General features: G+C 39.7%; 1 protein-coding gene across 2 annotated transcripts in view; it reads left to right on the top strand.

Moving 5' to 3' along the window:
- MAP7D3 (MAP7 domain containing 3) overlaps positions 1-22798 on the top strand; it is a 35669-nt gene that overhangs the window by 677 nt on the left and 12194 nt on the right. Inside the window, exons 2-10 of one of the 2 annotated variants that reach the window (XM_032619294.1) lie at positions 6131-6229; positions 6323-6406; positions 7634-7797; positions 10909-11020; positions 11520-11618; positions 14702-14791; positions 19267-20033; positions 20582-20712; positions 20981-21186. In XM_032619294.1, the coding sequence (XP_032475185.1) occupies positions 6131-6229; positions 6323-6406; positions 7634-7797; positions 10909-11020; positions 11520-11618; positions 14702-14791; positions 19267-20033; positions 20582-20712; positions 20981-21186 (1752 nt within the window). Of the gene's footprint in view, positions 1-6130; positions 6230-6322; positions 6407-7633; positions 7798-10908; positions 11021-11519; positions 11619-14701; positions 14792-19266; positions 20034-20581; positions 20713-20977; positions 21187-22798 lie in introns of both variants that reach the window. The other variant, XM_032619293.1, reaches the window with a different exon arrangement.

Raw genomic sequence — 22798 nt, 5'->3', positions numbered from 1 at the left:
GTCAAGGTCTGGTTAAGGTCCGGTGAGGAGGGGGCCTTGGGGGTCTGGCTTTGAAATTTGGGATAAAACTTGGTCCCCCTGCTCCTCCTGGTTTGCCTCAGCACATGACTTCTCCAGGATGTCACCTTCCGTGGGACATCTTGCAGACCCTAGGCTGAACTGAACGGGACTCAGCGCTTCAGAGTGCTTTCTTCTAAACTGGTCCCATCGCCAAAAAGTGCCCCCCCCCCGCGAAATTGTTAATTTTATAAAATTTGGCAGGATTTGGCATTGCTTAGCCCAGGAGACTGCTTCGCTACTTGAGCGAGATAGTATTTCTTGCTTGTGGGAGGTTGCTTTTAGTTCTCGGGCTAGTTTCCTCCTATATGAACTTGAATAAAACAGCCTTGCTGATTTTACTGAAATCCTTAGGGATTTTTTTCATTTGCAGTTGAAAAATTAGACCGGCTGCGATTTGGGAGGGTTTATGTTACTTCAGAACGCTTTGAATCAACTCCCCAGAGAATAATGTCAGAAGCAAAAACACTTTCATTATTGCATAGCGTGAAAAACTCTTCTGTCTCTAGCTTATTATGGTTCACCTACAGGGAGAGTTTGCAATAAATTCATTGTTTTATTGCTTATTGACACCTAAGGTCCTCTGACATTGAATTATTTCACTGATTTAAACTAACCGGCCTTCTGGATAGCCCCCCCAAAGTATTTGCATACTGAATGTTGAAAAGTATTTTTAAATTTTATGTGGGACAGCTGCTTGAATTCACAGTATTTCAAACTAAAAACTTAAGCAAAAAAGGCTTAACCGAGAACCTAGTTGACCTCCTTGCTGCCCATTTTGTATTAGGAATTGAAAACATCACATGTTAAACTTTTACAGAGGACCACCTTGACCAGAAAGAACTTACTTCATGGTCTCAGCATTTTCCTGAAGGGGACAGAGTCAGTGAAATATTCTGCCACTTTGTGGCAATTACTTCTTTTCTGTTATCCAGATAACAGTGAGTAGCTTTTGTTGCTGTTTTGGGCAAAGCTCCCTGAACCTCCCTTATTTTTGTGGTTCCCTGATTGCAAATGTCTTTGGTTTTCTATTTTTTTTCTAAATATTTTCTCACCCTCTCCCTGGCCTAATGACATGCAAACTGTAATAAGGCCATGAAGAGAGACCCTTGGTATGGGTGGAATGGATCTGCACTCCCAACTGCTCAGCTTTGAATGAGGGTGGATCCAGGACTGGGCCAGCAACTGTGCGAAGGGTCAGGGACTGGGCTGCTGGAAGAAAGTCTGCTGCTAGACACCCCACAGCCTACACTTTGAGGGCTACATCCAGCAGGAGCGCAAGATAAGACTTAGTAGCAATTGCTTTTTATTCTGTTATCCAAATAATGGTGAGTAGCACTGTATCCGCTTATCTGTAGCAGTTAGCCCTAGCCCTTCTTATAATAATTTTAAAAAACCTTTCAATCCTTTTTTTTTTTTTGCAATCTACGCCCTTTGCTACCTAATGAGAAATACTAGTGTACTAGTTTGTGTGATCTAATGTTTCTAATTAGTACAGAAGAAAGGTCATGGAGAGGTGGGGCTACAGATTTTTTTTTTTTTTTTTTTTTTTTTGTGCGGTACGCGGGCCTCTCACAGTTGTGGCCTCTCCCGTTGCGGAGCAACAGGCTCTGGATGCGCAGGCTCAGCGGCCATGGCTCACGGGCACAGCCGCTCCGCAGCATGTGGGATCTTCCCGGACCGGGGCACGAACCCGTGTCCCCCGCACCGGCAGGCGGACTCTCAACCACTGCGCCACCAGGGAAGCCCGGAGCTACAGATTTTAGGTCGAACTCTGACTGAGAGTGATGTCAAGAGCAGCAGCTGAGGCAGACAATACAGAATTGCTAATAAGTACTGGGATGAGTATTTATCATTGGCATCTCATGGGATTAAGCATTTTGGGGTGATTGTGCTTGGGTGCAGCTTTAGGAAGATTCTTGAACTAATTGTCATGGAAAAGCGTTCTTCCTTCCTTTCTTGCATTTAGCTTGCCCTAGTGGAGAGAGCTCTTGTGACACAGATTGTGTGTGTGTGTGTGTGTGTGTGTGTGTGTGTGTGTGTGTGTGTTGAGGAAGGGGGAGTGGGGTTTCTGGAGAGAAGCAGAAATATTCCACTATGTTGAAGTCAGTAGTGACCTAAAATGCTTTATGTCCAGAAGGGGCCTCAAAATTTCAATGACATCTTTTAGAAATCTATCAAGTGTAAAGCATTCTTTAATTTTGGCATCCTCGTGGCATCTATTTTTGGTTCATTTCATTCTGAGGGTTTTATTGGGCTAGATGGCTAGGATGATTGAGTTTGTTGTTTTCCCATCATAGAAGGAGAATGAGGGAATTCCATGGTGGTCCAGGGGTTAGGACTCTGCACTCTCACTGCCGAGGGCCTGGGTTCAATCCCTGGTCAGGGAACTAAGATCACACAAGCCGCGAGGTGCGGCCAAAAAAAATGGAGAATGATTTTCTTTTTGTAATGTCTTTTACACACTTTCTCTAAACTTAAGCTTTTCTTAGCCACAGCATAACAGTGCTTACTTTAGAGATAAAAAAAAAGTAAATGCTTTATTTTAAAATATTTCCATTGCTGTATTTCCAAAGTATATTTTAAACCAAAGCCCATATATTTCATTTACTTATTGTTGAATAAATTTTATACATTTAGATCTTAATTCCTTCATTGTGATATTTTAAAAAGAAGTAACCTTAGAAGTAGCTGAGGTGGGAATATTAAACTAAGTCATATAAAGGTTGATGTGGGTTTTGTACAGTCTGGTCCTTGATAATTCTGTAATGTTTCAAAGTTAAGTTGCTTCTTAATCTACAATTAAGTTCTGGTTTTACCAGTTGCTACCTGTGTGATCTGGGAAAATTATGTTTAGCCTCAGTTTTCTCATCTGTAAAATAAAGAGGGGAAATAATAATATCCACTTTATAGGATTGTTATGAGAATTAAATGAGGTAATAACCAATGAAAACAACTTCATAAATGGTGGTATACATTATTTGTTATGGCAGTTTTTTGGAAATACAGATTAAGATTCATAATTCAGTTTTAGTAATAAACTCTACATGTTTTCTTATGTAATCTGCAGGCAAAAGGTAACTTTTAACTTTAATTTTGGATTTAGAGTTAGTATAAGAACTATAGAAGTACTCTATTGCACCTGTTACTTTAAAGTGAATTAAGTAAATTCTCTCATTGAATGGAGTTGAATAAAATGTTCATTTTGTTAAGTCCAGACATAAAGGCTTTCTCCCATTGTTTGGACATTTTTAGAGCCTGTTCTTTTGGTGAATGTATTTCTTGCCAGTAGGAATTTGGACGTAAAGATCTAAAAATAAGTTTTGAGGGGACTTCCCTGGCGGTCTAGTGGTTAGGGCTCAGTGCTTTCACTGCCGTGGCCCGGGTTCAATCCCTGGTCGGGGAACTGAGATCCCGCAAGTGGTGCGGTACGGCCAAAATTTAAAAAAAATAAATAAAAATCATATTTGATATTATAACCTTTATATGATTTGGTTCATTATTGCCATCACAGCTATTTCTTAGGTTACTTCTGATTAATAAGATCTTAAATCTGGTAAAATTGTACATTTTGAGAAAAATTGTCCTTATGGCCAAGTAAATTATGCCAAAATATGGACTTTCGTTAGGATTTTTTTTTTTTTTTTTTTTTTTTTTTGCGGTACGCGGGCCTCTCACTCTTGTGGCCTCTCCCGTTGCGGAGCACAGGCTCCAGACGCGCAGGCCTAGCAGCCATGGCTCACAGGCCCAGCCGCTTTGCGGCATGTGGGATCTTCCCGGACTGGGGCACGAACCCGTGTCACCTGCATCGGCAGGCGGACCCCCAACCACTGCGCCACCAAGGAAGCCCACCTTAGGATTTTTAAGCAGGAAAACTGAATGTGCAGAAGCAACAGTGGTTTTATCTATGCTCACATAGAAATGTTGTGAGTGGAAGGGAGGATGTGTAGGATGGTTTAATTAACTTATAGACTATAGTTAAGAATTTTCTTAATACATTAGTACTCAAATTCAGAGGATAATCATGGTCCACAAAATTGATGCTAGTTAAATAACTGAAGAAGCTGACAAGAATCTAATCTTAAAATAGCTAGATCATGGACTATCTGAGCTGTTAGGTCTCTGAGATTTAAAAAAAAATCCTTTTACCCTTTTAAAATGGCGATCTCTGGCAACAATTGTGATGTCACTTTCAAGGTTACTCTATAAAATGGCTCTCAGATATTTTTCCTCAGTGGCAAGTAACATCTCAAAGTCCATTCATTCTGAGTACAACCACAGTCCCTCTATTCCCTTATTTTATAGTTGCCCATCTACAACTGTTTTATATTTTTCTTGATATGTAGAACCCATAATTGTATGCAGTATCACAGGGGCATATTTCCTGTGCTTTTATACGAGAGTAGAAGAGGAGTTTTCAGTGTTATTCTCCAGCTCCTTCCTGAAGATGCCTGGTACTATGGGGCATTTTATTTTATTTTATTTTATTTGAAAACTTGTCCTACCTCTTTATTTTATTTTATTTTTTTAACATCTTTATTGGGGTATAATTGCTTTACAATGGTGTGTTAGTTTCTGCTTTATTACAAAGTGAATCGGTTATACATATACATATGTTCCCATATCTCTTCCCTCTTGCGTCTCCCTCCCTCCCACCTTTCCTATCCCACCCCTCCAGGCGGTCACAAAGCACCGAGCTGATCTCCCTGTGCTATGCGGCTGCTTCCCACTAGCTATCTACCTTACGTTTGGTAGTGTATATATGTCCATGCCTCTCTCTCGCTTTGTCACTATGGGGCATTTTAGATACAGCCATATATGGAATTAGAGTTCAGGGAATTCCCCAAGAACTTGTTTTTGTATCATCTTAGAATTTTAGTTTTTCTTACTTTCCCTCAAATTGTGCTCCCGTACTCTTATATTTCACCCTTATTGAAGTTTATTTGCCATTTTCTACCTGTTCACACAAGATGTGTAAATTTATATTATATACTTTATATTTATTTGCTTGACATTTTCCTACCTAGAAAAATACCTTCACATTGTCAATTCCTTGAGTGTTTTCTCCACCTTCACTGTGCATCAGAATAGAGCTTTTAGCAACTGCAAAGGCCTGGGCCCCATTCTCAGAGAGTGGAGGCGGGGAGGGGAAGGCTTTGCTAATTTTTTTTAAAAGCAATTTGGGTGACTCTCTTGTGGAGCCAGGGTTGGAAGCCCCTGACCTAGGTAATTTATACATGTACTCCTTATATTGGGCCCAATCTCTGAGGCTCTCACCATTGACACTTTTGCATCCAAATTCAGATCCATAAACTCCAAATCTTTTTCTAAATTCCCCCAATTGATGGCGAAACATTTTTCCAAATCCTTGCCAGCTCAGTTTTTCTAGTCCTTGCTGTAATGTCTGTCTGAGGCATTTTTGAAAGCTATTAATCAGCTCTTACTCACCCACCAGCTCGTGCTGCTTCTACTGACAACTCTGTGCACACACATAGGCTGGAGTGTCTACGGTAAACACTGTTAATTCTTTGTTGAATTATTGTTGAACATCATAGGTACGCAGTATGTCTTTGCTGACCCAGAGTCTGTCATGATTTTGCCTTGTAGAAGAGATTCTGTCCTTTATCATCGAAGATACAATTGGCTGTGCTTTGCCACCCCTGGATTAGCTGTTCGTATTCTTTCTTTTTTTTTAAATTAATTTATGGTTGTGTTGGGTCTTCGTTGCTGCACGCGGGCCTTCTCCAGCTGTGGCGAGCTGGGTCGCTGTGGTGCGTGGGCTTCTCACCGCAGTGGCCTCCCCTGTCTCAGAGCACGGGCTCCAGGTGTGCAGGCTTCAGTAGCTGTGGCACGCAGGCTCAGTAGTTGTGGTTCCCGGGCTCTAGAGCGCAGGCTCAGTAGCTGTGGCACACGGGCCCACTTGCTCTGGGGTATGTGGGATCCTCCCGGACCAGGGCTCGAACCCGCGTCCCCTACATTGGCAGGTGGACTCCTAACCACTGAGCCACCAGGGAAGTCCCACTGTTTGTATTCTTAATATCGAATCCCTTTCCTTTATCTCCCTGTATTTTAGTTGCTGCTGCTAATGCCATTGCTGAAGAAAGACGGAGTCAGGGTAGCTTTAGCGCTCTTCCATCACAGCCCTCAAATATAAAATCAGCATTTAAACCAGGTATAATTTCTAGAATGCTTTGATAGATGTCAAAGTGTTATATCCTTAAAGTTTGATATCCTATGTCTAACTGTATTCTTTCTTTTTTTTTAGTAATAGATGGATCTGTGCTTAAAAATGACGTAAAGCAAAGATTAGCAAAGGAACGCAGAGAGGAGAAAAAAAGACAAGATGATGGTATATTTTAGACTTTTTTAAAAAAAGTTAAAATGAATGAATCTTATGTTAAAGTTATATATTTCCAAAGTGGTTTTACTTACTTTTTAATCTGTTCATATGATAGATTACACGTTTTACAGTATGTGTTATACTGGATTAAGAGCTTATACTAAATGAGATAAAGAAGGTTCATGAAAAATATTTGACCAAATTGTTTTATTTTTGAACTAGTAGTTTCTGTTAGTTTTAATTTTCTGAAAATTAAGGTATGAAAATTTCTTCAACATTTGTAGAAACAAGCAAAATGGGATTTCAGAAAAATGACTTAGAAACAAAAATGAGGAAATTCCCTGGCGGTCCAGTGGTTAGCAGTCTGCTTTCACTGCTGGGGGTGGGTTCCAAAACAAAAGCAAAAACCAAAAAAACAAAAAATGGAGTTGCTAATAATCCTAACATAGATATGGTATCTTTCACTGATTGCTATGCTTTTCAAGTGTAACTTTGTATCAATTAGGATCTAAAAGAATAATCTTTCTACACCTTGAGAGAATACCTTTTTTTCATCTATGTATTTTTCTCATCTGGCCCTGTAAATCCACCGCAAAACTAGTGCTCAAGTTCATTCAAATAAAATAGCAATTGTTTTTGTCTCGGTGAGGAGCTGTTTCTTCCTGTAGCTCTTTAGAAGAGTATTTCACAACTTCATAGATGGCTCTCCAGGCTTTAGTGAGGGGAAATTTGAATGCAGGAAAGCGTCATGCTGGTCAGTAACGTGGTATGTGCCTAAAGCCCACGAAGGTCAAACTGGCATGCTTAATATGGTCTGTCTAGATGAGGCCTTTGAAAAGAAGTTTCCTAGTAGAAGGGAAAAAAACGTAGATTCTGGCCATGTATTTTTTTTACATCTTGTTTTAATGTATAGCATATTAATCTGATGGGGTTTGACTTCGGCTCAAGGCAGCAGAAACATCACATGAAAGAAAACATTTCTTCTGAATTTGGAATTTTAGTTCGGACAGGAGAGTCATCTAAGCCAATTCAGTTCTGAGGAGTTAAATGAACACCCAGTGGAAATGATTCTTTTGTGGCCATCTCTGTTCACTTATATAATAAGTCTTTAGTCATTAGCACAGGTTATGTTATTTTTAAGAAAGAGAATAAAATATAAACTTTTTCCTTCTCTGTCTGTAATGTGGAAAACTTAAATATTTTCTTGGCTCTTACCTTGCATTTGGAATATTTCAGCTAACAAAGAGACACAACTACTTGAAAAAGAAAGAAAGTCCAAGATCGTATACGAAAAACAGATGGAAGAAAAGCAGCGAAAGCTGAGGGAACAGAAAGAAAAGGATGAACAACGGAGAATATCTGCAGAAAAAAAGAGAAACGAAAAGTTGCAGGAAGAAAGGGTACGTGTTTTTCTAGCCTGTTAATCAGATGATGCACTGTGTTGCCTGGTTCTGCAGTACTTTTTTCTTAGCCCTTCTCTGCTTTTACTGGAACCAATCCCAATTCTTCTTCCTTCTTTCCTTCAACATTAGCACCTCTTGCCCCATCCTGATCCGAGCCTTGCACGTCCAGGGAGAGAACCCTGTCCACTTGCAGGGTGCCTGTGGCCTGGGCTTTGCTCTGAGCGGCTTTCTATCCTACAAAAGGTGTTGTCCCATTGCCTAGTATTCACCTACCCACCGTCCCAGGGCCCCTGAGAGGCCCCCTTGTGACCCTGACCTGCTCTGCTTCTCACCTCATCCAGTGAGTGGCAGAGGCCCAGCCAAGCGAGAGCCTCGCACTCTCCCACGGTTCCCTGGCTCTCTCTCCTTTGCGCTCTCTCCCCCCTCCCCTTCTTGTTCCTTTTTTTCCTCTCTGTTGTTTTGTAGCCCTGCTCTCTTTTCCTGTCGGGACTCTGCTTTGGTGTCTTTGGCACTCTGTTGGTATGAGTCACTGCCTCTGTTGTGCCCTCTCTTTCCCCCTCAGGCGCTCTTCATTCAGTTTGTCTTTGACTGTTGTGTGGGCATCTGGCTGCCTGTCTCAATCTGTGTGATCCTCTGTGGCACCAAGTTGTTCCCCTGTAGGTTGTTCCACAGCTCTCCTCTGAGTGTCCTTGGCTCCTTCTGAATTCACATGTTCTGTCCTGTTCCTCGCTGTCATTCCCTCTTTTCTTTGTTCCAGTGACTCTCAAGTGTCCCTGAGTGAGCCTTGGTCTGTCTTTGGCTCTCTGTCTGACTGACTGACCTTTTTCTGCCCGAGGCACCTCCCTTTTCTTTCTGCTTTCTTTGTCTTAGCTTCTCCCTCTTTTCTCTCCCCATCTTTATAGAGTTTCTGCCTCTCTCAGTATATGGGTTTTTATCTCCCTCTCTTTTTTTTCTGTTGGTCCAATTTTAAAATGTTTTTCCCTCTCCTTTTCTCTTTGGTTTCATTTCTCCCTAAGAGCCCCCTTCTCTGTGGTGTTCGCTTTTCCTCCTAATTTTTGCACACAGTTGGCTCTTGCAAGTGCCTCACCCCCCAGCCCTTACCCCCATTGGCAAATCTTCCTTATTCTAGGACTATTCCTGTGCTGTTTCTTCCCTGTCCATGGTCCACTAGCACCTTCTCTGTCTTTTTTTTCCTTCTAGCACATTCCAGTATTTAATGAATTCTCATTCAGAACTTGAATCACTCTCTGTCTTTCTCTGTGAAACATCTCCTTAATTTACTTCTCTGTGGTAAAGAGAGTGAAGGCCAGAGAGACTGAACTAGGTAAAGAGAGAACCAAAGAAAGTAAAATAGAAAACTGTGCACAGAGTCGGGGAGGGTCCCTGGAGGGGAGAGAGAGTCCTGGGGACTGGGAAAAAAAAAGACCATCTTAGAGAAAGAGGAACCTGAGAGAGAGAACACCAAGAAAGAAGAAGCAACAAAATGATACCGTAGACAGAGCGGGAGCCAGAGACAGGGCAGGAGAAGAGGCCAGAAGACAAGGAGAAAGGGCAAAAGAGAACCAACCCCTGAGAGCCAGCATGGGTGAGTCCCAGACAGAGCAGGGACAGGTCAACGCTGTGAGGAGGCTGCACGGAGGAAAAGAGGAGTGCTGAGGAGGGCTGAGTGTGGGCGGGGCTGCATGGGAGGCAGGCCGGGAGCTTGCACGGGAGCCTTGGCTCCCGGAAGGAACCTGAAAGAGCACAGAGGGTCAGCGCATATGGAAACAGCAGGTTAGAATGCTTAGGAATCAGAGATGTTTGAGAAATACAAGAATATTCTCTGTTTTTAGTCTTATACTTTTTGGGTGTCTAAGTAATTTAGAAAAACTTACTTTCTGTTAGAAAATATAATTTTAAAATATTGCCATTAGATAAGTTTTATTTTAAGAATTGCAGTTGCTTTTCTCAGAGGATATGGGTGACTCTCTGTTTTCCTAGTATGTTTACCCTATTTGCCCTCAGAGAAACAGTGGGAACATCGTAAGGATGATGTTGCTATGAAACGATTGTTGTCAGGGAAGAATAGAAAACCTTCTGGCCCTGAGTTGATTTGCTTACCTGAGTGTAGTCCATGGTATGTTACAGCACAGGGTGAGGAATAGCTGAAAAAAGAAAACTGCCTCTCATTTCCAGCAATGGCCTTGTTTCGCCACAGTGTAGCATTTACATTTGTAGAGCTGTTATCCTGCCCAGTTCAAATTGAAGCTGAGGTCAAGACAAACACATCTCTTTTTAAAAATTTGCGGGCTTCCCTGGTGGCGCAGTGGTTGAGAGTCCGCCTGCCGATGCAGGGGACACGGGTTCGTGCCCCGTTCCGGGAAGATCCCACATGCCGCGGAGCGGCTGCGCCCGTGCGCCATGGCCGCTGAGCCTGCGCGTCCGGAGCCTGTGCTCCACAACGGGAGAGGCCACGGCAGTGAGAGGCCCACGTACCACAAAAAAAAAAAAAAAAAAAAAAAAAAAAAAAAAAAAAATAAAATAAAAATTTGCTTAGTTAACGCCAGAATTTAAGATGTTACAAATGTGGGTATAACAGATGATCTGGCATAGATTTCACATATGTGTATTAGTTGATATGTTTTTCCTGCCTCATTCTACAAAGAATTTAAGGTATATTTTAAAAAAGACATACCACAACTAGATGAGAAAATAAGTGGTTGAGGGAATCAAGCAGAGGGGGAAATTATAGTAAGAAAATAATAAAACATAAGGTATAATTAGCATACACCAAAGTGTACCACTCAGTCTTTGTATAGTTGCTAGAATAGGCTACACGTTTGGTTCCAAATTTCCTAATGATATAATAAGCAAAGAGGGAAGCACAGTCAGCTCGTCGATTCGTGTCCATAAGATTAAAACCTAGTTATTCGGGAGAACGTGGATTGATACCTGAGATGTATTGAACTTTAACTTTTTACCTGAGATGTTTCCAGTTCTACCTTTTATTTAAAAAAATTTGCCTGATTGAAAAATTTGGTAGTGGGGGTATTTTATAACCGACAGATCAAAATTACACTAATCAATATAATGCATATGTAAAAATTTGTTGGCATTTATTTTAAATAGGAGAGATTCAAAGCTGCCCTTCATCGTACACTGGAACGGAGCAGCCGTATTGATCATCAAAAAAGATGGTCATGGGAAGGCTCTACAACAGTGAACTATCAGAATAAAACTGGTAATTAATACAACTGCTAAACTTTAAGTTCATTCATTTTCACATGTAAATATTGGCTACTAGTATAAGGTTGCATTTACTACAAAAGGTTTTGAGCTTTGTATCCTAGGTGAAAACACTGCCATGTACCTACTCTTTGGCATGTGTTTAAATTTGTGTCATGTGAGATCGCCAAAGAACCAGGTGAAATTTTATAGTAATTGTATCTTATCCACTATATCCAAAATCTTACCATTTAAACTTGTAATCAGTGTAAAAATGAATAATAATTGATAAGCTTTACACAGCTTTATCCAGTGCATATTTTAAAAATAGTCTTGTTTAATATTGATGTACTATAAATTTTTCCTATGTGTGGACATAATTCTATACAGTTGCATAAAATGTAAGTAAAATTTATATAGTTTATGCTCCATAGAAGTACATCATGAACTCATTTTGTTTCAGCTAGTGATGCTTTTTTAAATATGAGTACAGTAGATCTTATATCTTTTCTCAGCCAACAGACATTCTGTATCTACTGAAAAGCTTGAACAGGGGACTTCTGGATTACATAAACAAGTGTCATCTGCAAGTCCTCAAAATTCTATTGCCAAGAGTAAGTAGTTATTTCATGTATTCTACTGAGTTTCAAACCAATGAAATCAATTCTTTATATGTATTTCCACAGTACCACTTATTTAGATTGTAGGACATTTCAGAAGAACACCACCTTGTTTTACAGTAGAGATGGTCATTACTGTTCTGTATTTTCATCAGTATAAATACTTGTTTCTTGATTTGTGTACTAATCATGTCAGATGGGTTTGTTGGGCTTAGGTAGCCCAACAAATATGAAACATATTTTGACCAAAAGACATTGCCATTAGGTGGCACAATAATTTATTTTAGAATTAATTCATATTCTATCTAACATATAAATGAAATCACTTTTTCTAGGGACTAGACTAGTCATTCAGTCTTCATTAAGTTTCATGAATATTACCTCATTTAAGGAAAATAATAGCATATATATAGCAGTGGACGGGTCGATCTGCTTCACATATATATAAAGTTGACAGGCAAGTATAATTACCTTCCTAGTTTTATAGTTAAGACCCCAAGAAATTCGGTGATTTCCACTCCACCATACTTATTTATGGTTTATATTTTAGTCATTTGATAGATGGATCATGGTATTTAAATTGTACATTCCACTAGCAAGTCCATGTTTTCCCCCAAAGCAAATAAAGTGGTAACAGTGTTTAATGAGAGAAGTATTGCTAAGCTCCACTTTACAACTCTTCCTGCAGGTAATGCAGTGTTCTTTAAAATAAAACAAAGTTATCTGCTATGGATACTTCAAATACCTTCTGCTCCTAGTGTTTGCACTTTTAATTAGCGTTCCTTTTTTTCTTTTTTTTTTCTTTTGGCTGCCTGGCTTGTGGGATTTTACTTAGTTCCTCGACCAGGGATTGAACCCGTACCCTACGCAGTGAAAGCATGGAGTCCTGACCACTGGACAGCCAGGGAATTCCCTGGAGTTCCTTATCTTAAAAAAAAATCTTTACCAGAGTGTGTGTCAATGACCATTTCTGGCTTGTAGTACATGGTGCTTCTCATTGATAATTGAAATGGATTAGACAGCCATACCCATATGGAGAAAAAACCAGAAGTGATCTGGGCAGGAAAAAGACATGGCAGACATACTCCACATCATTCCCTCAAACTTAGCCGTAAGAAAAGAAGAAATACCACCTTTGTACCTTGTGAATTGAGACAAAGGCATAATTATAGTTTGAATTAAAAATGTTTCTTTTGTATTATTAGGTGCCTTGGCAGTTTTTTGAGCAATGCTGTTTGCTCTGAAATTCCACTACAGCAAAAGATTCTGGACCTCATTTAAAGTATAATTAGTTAATTGTAGCAATGGCTAACTTAATAGGAAAGATTTCCATTTTTGTCTAAATATTATAGTTTTAATATGTTGAAAAGGATTTTTGTTTTGTTCATCCTTACGTTATTTGTACTTTTAGAACTCTTACAGTTTCCAACGATGAACTTGAGAGGTCTTTCGTTGTTTGTCAGTCTTGGTGCATCTAATTTTCTCTTGTAATGGTCCAACGAAAGTTGATCCACTTTCCACCCTTACCCTCAATATGCTTTCCCAGAGCACTTTTATGTATAGTCCAGGTTCATTCATAGATTAATGTGGGAGGATTTTCTTTAACACCTTGCTTGTCATGTAATTAATTTATTATTCACAAACTCAATCCTTTAGAAAAATTAGGTAACATTCATTGCAATGTTATGTTGATATACTTTCATTTTAATTTATTTTAATTGTTTCATAAGCATTGGCCATGTTTTACTATCTAATTGCTTGGAGGAATTAGCAGAGATTTCTTGCACAGACATTTATTACATTTTTAATATAATGAGCAAACACGAGTGTGTTTTCATTAATATGTGTGCCTGCTGTATCAATGAGACATGTAAAGAGAAGGGACAGGTGATGACTTTCAAGTTAATAATTAGTTGAATTGCGCTGAAGGAACAATTCCAAGTAACTTTTTAATATAAGAAGGTATGTGTGGAAGATACTTTATGAAAGAGTTTGCTTAAAGTTACAGTATATTGTACACTCTGAAATGATGAATGCCGTTAAATTAATGATTCCAATAATTTTATTGAAAATAAAAGCAATATTGTCAGTAGCTTACCTTTGTAAAATCCCTTCAAGTTGAAATAAAACCTGTTCAATCCAGAGAGATGAACATTTCAAACTCAAATGAAGTTCATAATCTAACCTGTGATATTTTAAATAGCGTTGCTTTAAATCTTGACTGATTCAAATAGTCTGTTTTTCTTCTGCTCACTGCTGACTTATAATAACTGTTCACGCTATTTTGTCATTTCTTGCAGTGTGATAATGAGGGATAGGTGATTTCACCACGTGGTCGAATTGATTACACTTCTGTGGTTCATGCTGTGCAATTACATTATCAATTCAAGAATTTTCACAAGACGCTGTATTGTCATATGTACTCTAATTTAGAGGTTCCCAAAAGAGAAGTTCTTCTTTAAAGACTTTCATCAGTATCCTGAGCCATAATATTTCAAGTGAAATGGAAAAGACACAAAAGTGTCTCTTCCCATGTGACTGGTTTGGGTTGCTAAAATTGTGACATCTATACCAAATGTTAATGATCATTTTTATTTAAAAAATGCTAGTTAAGGGACTTTCCTGGCAGTCCAGTTGTTAGGACTCGGTGCTTTCCTTGCCGTGGCCTGGGTTCAATCCCTGGTCAGGGAACTAAGATCCCACAAGCCGCGTGGCACAGCCAAAAAAAAAAAAAAAAAAACAAAATAACCAAGTTAAAACTAAACTATAAATTACTTTAGTAATAGATGTTATGGACTGTGTCCAAAATTAAATGTTGTATATTCCTAATTTGGGAACTTTGATGTTGTCAGTATCAGATTTTCCCGCTTAATTTTTACTGTTTCCTAAATAATTTTATTTCATTTCGTATAACTTACTTAAAGAGTAAACTAGTTTTAAGTTTGGGCATGTAAAATTTCTGCATAATACTTGAAATTTAAATAAGATAAAAAATGTTTGGGAACGGGTGGCTCACCCCTGAAATAATATATATAAACAGCTTGTAAAAGGTAAAATTCTTTGCCCTTGATCTCCAGAAACAACAGAAAAGAGGAGAAGCTCATCTCTGAATAGAAGATGTAGCAAACTGCATTCATCTACAGAACAAGTGGAAGAAAAAACACCTGGTTAGTTATTTCTATGTACCGATCTTAAATGGTGGTTTAAAAGCATTATATTTATGTCAACATTCAGCTGCTTGAAAAGCCATTCCAAAACATTGGAAGCCAAAATATCCCTTCTTTAACTAAAAAATGTACTTTGGTGCCATGCTTATTTGGCTGAAGCCAGAAGAGTCTCTTTAAATGAAATATATAATTCTGCAATGAAGCTGAGGAGGTCACAGAATGTTGGTATAGACAGAGTGGTCCTGAAGCACTTGATTCCCTTCAAACGTTTCATCAGTTCGCACATTGAAGTTCTAAATTACCGGCAACATTTTGAACTTCAAAGCTTTGCTTTGGGGCTTCCCTGGTGGCGCAGTGGTTGAGAGTCCGCCTGCCGATGCAGGGGACGCGGGTTCGTGCCCCGGTCCAGGAAGATCCCACATGCCACGGAGCGGCTGGGCCCGTGAGCCATGGCCACTGAGCCTGCGCGTCCGGAGCCTGTGCTCTGCAACGGGAGAGGCCACAACAGTGAGAGGCCCGTACCGCAAAAAAAAAAAAAAAAAAAAAAAAAAGCTTTGCTTTGTTGCTTCACAGCATAATCTACATCTATCCTTTGGGCGTGTTTTCACTGCTGGTGATTACACACAAGATTTCCAAATTATTACTGAAGTACTTCTTTATGTAAAGTTGTTTCTAACACCCCCCTAAGTTTTCCCTGTTAAATATGATTTTCCTTTCTTTTCCGTAACAAACTGTTCACCTACAGAAGACTCTCCATTTAATTGATCCAGGTCACATCCTGTTATAACAAATGTCATTGTCACAGGGATCTTTTTTCTTTTTTTTATAAATTTATTTATTTTTATTTTTGGCTGTGTTGGGTCTTTTTTTCTGGACACACAGGCTCAACGGCCATGGCTCACGGGCCCAGCCGCTCCGCGGCATGTGGGATCTTCCCGGACTGGGGCACAAACCCGTGTCCCCTGCATCGGCAGGTGGACTCTCAACCACTGCGCCACCAGGGAAGCCCTGTGTTGGGTCTTTGTTGCTGTGCACGGGCTTTCTCTAGTTGCAGCGAGCAGGGGCTACCCTTCGTCGCGGTGTGTGGGCTTCTCGTTGCAGTGGCTTCTCTTGTTGTGGAGCACGGACTCTAGGCACATGGGCTTCAGTAGTTGTGGCTCATGGGCTTAGTTGCTCTGCGGCATGTGGGATCTTCCCGGACCAGGGCTCGAACCCGTGTCCCCTGCATTGGCAGGTGGATTCTTAACCACTGCGCCACCAGGGAAGCCCCCACAGGGATCTTTTTGAACATAAAAATTTATTGGAGCAAGCTATTTACAAGATTTACGTTTAACAGAATAATTCACTCAGTCTCTTGGAGCTATTGGCAATCGACTTGACCAATATGACTGTCAGTGACATACATCTGGAGGAATCCATGTCAGAGTTGTTTTGTCATGTACATCTATTTTCTCCACGTGTGAGTTCCTCTGTAGAGACTCCATACATTGGGCATGGTTCTGCTAGATACATTAACTGGATTCCTGCTTTGGGGTTCTTGTGGTATGCTGGGGCCTTTGCCCCTCTATTCAGGTTTTCTTTTCCCTAACAGTGTAGTCTCATCAGGTGGCAGTTTTCAGTCCTGTTATATATATGTGGCTCTCATTGCCTCTACTTTTAGGCTGGGAAAGTTATCATTTGCAGCAGTTCACATTGCTTTGCATTTATTTGTGAGACCTCGAATCAAATCCTTTCTGTTTTTTTCTCATCATTTAGTTTGTCAGTTATACACTAGTCTTTGGGAGAATAATTTAATCTGTCTCCTGTTCATCCCAACAAAAGCGTCAGTAGCCAGGAACAAAAGTGCTGTTTCATTATTAATTTCTGGAAGCGGTACTCCAGGTAACAGGCATAGAGTAGAGTGCCTGAAAGTGTTAGTATTTGTGCTTAATAGTAGGTTGTATCACTTAGTCTTTTACAGTAAGGCATAAAAATAATTTGAATCAATACTTTGCAAATGAGTGATTCTACCCAACATTTTATGTTGCATATTTATGATTTCTAGCAGGGTAGAATAGTTATCAGTGTAATTTATAGGATGAGATAGGGACCTTTGGTTGTTAAATTGTAAAACAGTGGGTTTCTTAACCTGTGTTTAAGTGTATCACAGTACTGTGAAAAGTACTGGATTTTAAAAATATAGAAAAACTTAAATAATATCAAGGGAGAAAGTGTCCTACTCCACCCTTCTTTTTTTCTTAAAATGTGGAAGAATAACATTGAGCGGCTCTTTAGCTTTTAATTAAGAACATAAAGATTGTTAGTAAAATAAAACAGATCTTCAGGGTTATGTGGATTTTCTCATTTATAGGTTACATATCATGTTAGACATGCCTTTAGATAGTAAGTCCTTAGTAATGGAGAGCTCTAGTGCATTGTTCCCATCCTTTTTGTCTTTTTTCCTCCACTTTTTCCTTTCCAGAATATATCCCACCCCCATTGCTTATTTTTATGTCAATATCCATATGATTAGTAAACCAAAGTGCTGTCATAGACTTTGTGGTAGTGCAGCTTTACTTCTCTTGGTTCAAATCCTCAACTTTGTTTATGCCTAGTTGTATGTGTGTCAGATTATTTTCTACCAGTCTCCCCTGAGTCTATTGTAAGGTATTCTAATTACTTTCATTTTATTTTAATATATTACTCCTATTAAAAACCTCAATATTTTCCTTAAATTTCTGTAGCTATTAGAAATCTAGTTATTATACTTACTCTATTTTCTGTAGCACAGTCAGTGTTAAATAAGTGACTGTTTAGGCACATACAAGTATGTAAGTAAAATGCTTTCTCTACCAAAAGTGAGGGACTAAGAAATAACTGAGTCTTATATTTACCAAGTCTTTAGAAAGCCACCACCAAACACCTTCCTTAAAAGGTTTACTTTAGGGAATGCCCTGGTGGTCCAGTGGTTAGGACTCCACGCTCTCACTGCCGAGGGCCCAGGTTCTGTTCCTGGTCGGGGAACTAAGATCCCACAAGCCACGTGGTATGGCCAAAAAAAGAAAAAATCACTTTATTATAAAGCAATAAATATTTAGTGTAGAAAATTTTTAAATATAATTTTCTATTATTCCAATACCCACTGATAACTGAATATTTTTCTTTGCGTTTACATATTTTTTAATAGAATGGGATCATAACCTGCTTTTGTTTAAACTCAACATATACCGTTTTCTATGTCCAAAAATTGTATATTATTACTCTTAATGACTGCCTTAGTATAGTCCAAGTTTTGTGTTGAATATTTAGATTATATGTAAATATAATTATTAAATTATATTATTAAACAATGCTGTAGTAAGTAATCTCATACATACATTTTCATTTATTTATCTGATTTTTTTCTTCAGAATAACCTAAAAGTGAAATTGCAAGAACAAAGAGTGTGGACTTTTTATTTTAAAAAAATATTTATCGATTGATTGATTTGGCTGCGTTGGGTCTTAGTTGCGGCATGCGGGATCTTTGTTGTGGCGCACAGGCTTCTCTCTGGTGTGCACGCGTGGGCTCTAGAGCGTGCAGGCTTAAGTGCCCCGCGGCTCGTGGGATCTTAGTTCCCCAACCAGGGCTCGAACCCTTGTCTCCTGCATTGGAAGGCAGATTCTTAGCCACTGGACCACCAGGGAAGCCCCCAAACTCCTAATTTATCCCTCCCCACCCCTCCCCTTTGGTAACCATAAGATTGTTTCCTAGGTCTGTGTGTACTTTTTAGAATGGCTTTTGATACACTGTTGCCAACATGCTTCCCAGGGAGCATATACCAATGCATACTTCCACCAGCAGTGCATGAGGTTACCTGGTTCCCAACATTGGTATTATCACTTTCCTCTATCTTAGCTGGTACCGGATATTAGGACTTTTGTCCATTTGTTAGGCTAAAAATATTTAGATTGTTAAAGCTGGAAGAGACCTTGGAGATCCAGCCCATTCTGATTAATGTCTTATTATAATTTTTAGTATGGGTGAGAAAATGCTTTTTTATACTCTATTTTAAAACGATCATATATAGAATGCCTTATGTAATCACCTGTAATGGTAAGATCCCTGGCCTTGGTGACATTGTTTAGATTACTTTTAAAAAGCATTGAAGGTCTTGTAATTTTCTATGAAAATCATTCTGAACTATACTGTGATTAAAATAGAAATGGCTTACGGCAAACATCAGCTTTGGAGAAGCATCTTATTTTCGTCTGGAGTGGACTGTTGTTTTCACAATGCCTCTCTTGGTGGTGGTGCTGCTTCTGAAGTACCAACTTTGTGATGCTTCCGTTCTGTGTCTGTGATCCATTTCAGTAAACATTTCTGTGTTGTGTGTAATCCCTGTCATTTCCTAATAAATGCAGTCTCTTTGTTTTTATATTGTTACATGGTGCATTTCTGTCTTATCAAATTTCTAGCTGTGTGGAATTTCACTCTCTGTCCTCATTTACCTACAGGCATCCACAATATATTCCAATATGTAAACATGCCCCTGCTTAAGCACAGCAGTGATGAATTGAAGAGTACCATAGTGCCTCACAAGTCAACAGTGGTAATACCTCCCCAGGAGAAAGTAGACGAACCCTCCAAGACAAGCGTGGAAACGGCCCCCAAGGCGAGTGTGGAAGTGCCCCTGGAGGTGAGCATGGAAGCACCCCCCGAGGCAAGCTTGGAAGTATCCCCTGAGGTGAGTGTGGAAGCACCTCCCGAGGCAAGCTTGGAAGTATCCCCCGAGGCGAGCTTGGAAGTATCCCCTGAGGTGAGTGTGGAAGCACCTCCCGAGGCAAGCTTGGAAGTATCCCCCGAGGCGAGCTTGGAAGTATCCCCTGAAGTGAGCGTGGAAGCACCTCCCGAGGCAAGCTTGGAAGTACCCACCGAGGTGAGCGTGGAAGCACCCCCCGAGGCAAGCGCAGGAACACCCCCCACTAGTGTGGAAACATCACCTGAGGCAAGCGAGGATCTGTTCCTTGAGGCGAGTGTAGATCCGTCCCCACAGGTGAGCATGGACTCATCCCCAGAGGTGAGCGTGGACTCGTCCCCAGAGGTGAGCACGGAAGTGTCATCTGAGGCTAGTGTGGAAGCATCTCCTGAGGCGAACGTGGAAGCATCCCCAGAGGAGAGCACAGAAGTGCCCTCTGAGGCAAGTATGGAGGCGCCCCCCGAGGCCTCCCCTGCGGTGACCATGGGAATGTCTTCCAAGGTGAAAATGAAAGACTCTCCACAGGTTCGACAAGTGCCTTTCATTGAGAAATTTTCTATTAAAATCTGTATGTTTTGTTGTATAGATTATGATAGGTCAGATTTCACAACATAAGCAGCTTCTTATTTATAGCATTCTGTGATAAAATAAATTCACTTTAATAATTTAAAATTATATGATACTTGTTGTCGCAGAGTTTACCCCCCCAAAGCTGGAATATCAGTTAATTTTTAGTAGAAGAGACAAAATAAAGCAGTTTATATGAACTGTGTTTCTAAACTCTGAAGGAACGTTTTTGAGAACTATTGCAAACCTCAATTAGGATTTAAAAATAAAAGTAGGTTTTGAAGTAAAAGAATTCTTTTAAATTATTTCTATGACATACTTGAATTGTGTAATATAAATTGTTAGTCTGGAAGAATGTATCTCTGTACCTAATGCTCATGCATGAAAGGAAAATTGGGAGTTTAAGGAGCTATAATTATATGTTATTCAGGATATTTTTCTCTTGAAAAGCCAGCTGCAAAAGGTAATGCTAGTAATTTCTTATCTGATTGTATTGATCTGTTCAGAAATCAGAAACGGACAAACAGGCCTCAAACCTGATTACGAAGAAGCGCCTATCACCATCACAGATACCGTGTTATAGATGGTCATCTTCTCCTACAAGCAGGTGGTGTCCTCCATCTCCCATCAGTGCTAGGTAAGTAGCTTATTTGCCACTGTTCCTGATACGTATTTTACCAGGATAAATTTCACATCAGTGTTTCATAAATAATGTAGTATGCATGGTAATGTAAATATAAAGGGAAAAGCCTTTAAAAATGGATTTACCTTTGTCTGTTATAAAATATCATTATATCATAAAGTCAAGACATTACAGTTTATGAAATGGTACACTAAAAATCATCACATATGTATTACAAAACCATACCAGACTTCCCCCATTAACTATTACTTTTTCCCAGCAGGCAAATCCAAAAGAATCGCCCCCCGTCACCTTCACCCGCTATGTCAAAACAGTCGACACAGTTTTCTTTTTCCTGTAGAGTAATTCCTATGCAGCGTACCGTATTTGCACAAAATGCATTAGGTACTATTGGAATGAAAAATGAAGCCATCTCTAACACCATTAACAGCTCTGAGACTGCAAGCCAAAAGGATATGATCTGTGAAGGTGAGTTCCTTCACTAAGAAGTTCATTTCACCAGCACAGAAAATCTTAAGGTAGTTTGGGAACTGTCAATGTCATTTTACTCCCCAGTTCAGAGAACTTTAGGAAGTGAACTTTCTTTTAAATAAAGAGAATTTCACCAGTCACGCTGGCACACTGCTTTTTTTTTTCTTCCTGGAACTTCTTACCCCCATTTTTGGAACTGATATTGGAAGTATGGATGGGTTGGATGAGTGCCATGGTCTAGGTGGTGCCTGCAATTCCTTCCATCTCCGATAGTGGATGGCCCTAAGGTATTTTCCGTCCTTGGAGAGAGCACTCCAGCCTTTTGTGGCTGAGCAGGTTTCCTTCAGGAGCTGTAGGGCAGTTTCCGTATATAGACCATACATGTGTCAGGTCAGTATGTGGGTTCCAAAAAGTATCAGATTGGTATTTTGCCATTCTTTTTTTTAATTGAAGTACAGTTGGTTTACAATGTTGTGTTAGTTTCTGGTATACAGCAAAGTGAATCAGCTATATATGTATTCTTCTTCATATTCTTTTTCATTATAGGTTATTGCAAGATATTGAATGTAGTTTCCAGTGCTATACAGTAGCACCTTATTGTTTATTTTATATATAGTAGTTCATATCTGCTAATCCCAAACTCCTAATTTATCCCTCCCCCTGCTCCTTTCCCCTTTGGTAACTGTAAGTTTGTTTTCTATTCTGTGAGTCTGTTTCTGTTTTGTTTTTTTAAAATTTTAATTGAAATACAGTTGACTTACAATGTTGTGTTAGTTTCAGGTGTACAGCAAAGTGATTCAGTTAATACATACATATATATATAAATATACACATTTTTTTTACATTCTCTTCCATTATAGGTTATTACAAGATATTGAGTATAGTTCCGTGTGCTATACAGTAGGTCCTTGTTGGTTTTCTGTTTTATATATAGTAGTGTGTATATTTTAACCCCAAACTCCTAATTTTTTAAAAATTTTTATTTATTTATTTTTTATGGCTGTGTTGGGTCTTCGTTTCTGTGCGAGGGCTTTCTCTAGTTGGGGCAAGCGGGGGCCGCTCTTCATCGCGGTGTGCGGGCCTCTCACTATCGTGGCCTCTCTTGTTGCGGAGCACAGGCTCCAGACGCACAGGCTCAGTAATTGTGGCTCACGGGCCTAGTTGCTCCACGGCATGTGGGATCTTCCCAGACCAGGGCTCGAACCCGTGTCCCCTGCATTGGCAGGCAGATTCTCAACCACTGCGCCACCAGGGAAGCCCCCAAACTCCTAATTTATCCCTCCCCACCCCTCCCCTTTGGTAACCATAAGATTGTTTCCTATGTCTGTGAGTCTATTTCTGTATTGTAAATAACTTCATTTGTATCATTTTCTTAGATTCCACATATAAGCGATATCATATGTTATTTGTCTTTCTCTGTCTAGCTTACTTCACTTAGTATGATAACATCTTGGTCCTAATATGTTGCTGCAAATGGCATTATTTCATTCTTTTTTATGGCTGAATAATATTCCGTTGTATATACGTACCACATCTTCTTTATCCACTCCTTTGTCGATGGACATTTGGTTTGCTTCCATGTCTTGGCTAATGTAAATAATGCTGCTGT

Source organism: Phocoena sinus, chromosome X, assembly GCF_008692025.1.
Source record: "Phocoena sinus isolate mPhoSin1 chromosome X, mPhoSin1.pri, whole genome shotgun sequence".
In the NCBI taxonomy this organism is placed as follows: domain Eukaryota; kingdom Metazoa; phylum Chordata; class Mammalia; order Artiodactyla; family Phocoenidae; genus Phocoena; species Phocoena sinus.
Note: the sequence above shows the minus strand (reverse complement) of the source record. Positions and strands in the feature narration are given on the sequence as shown.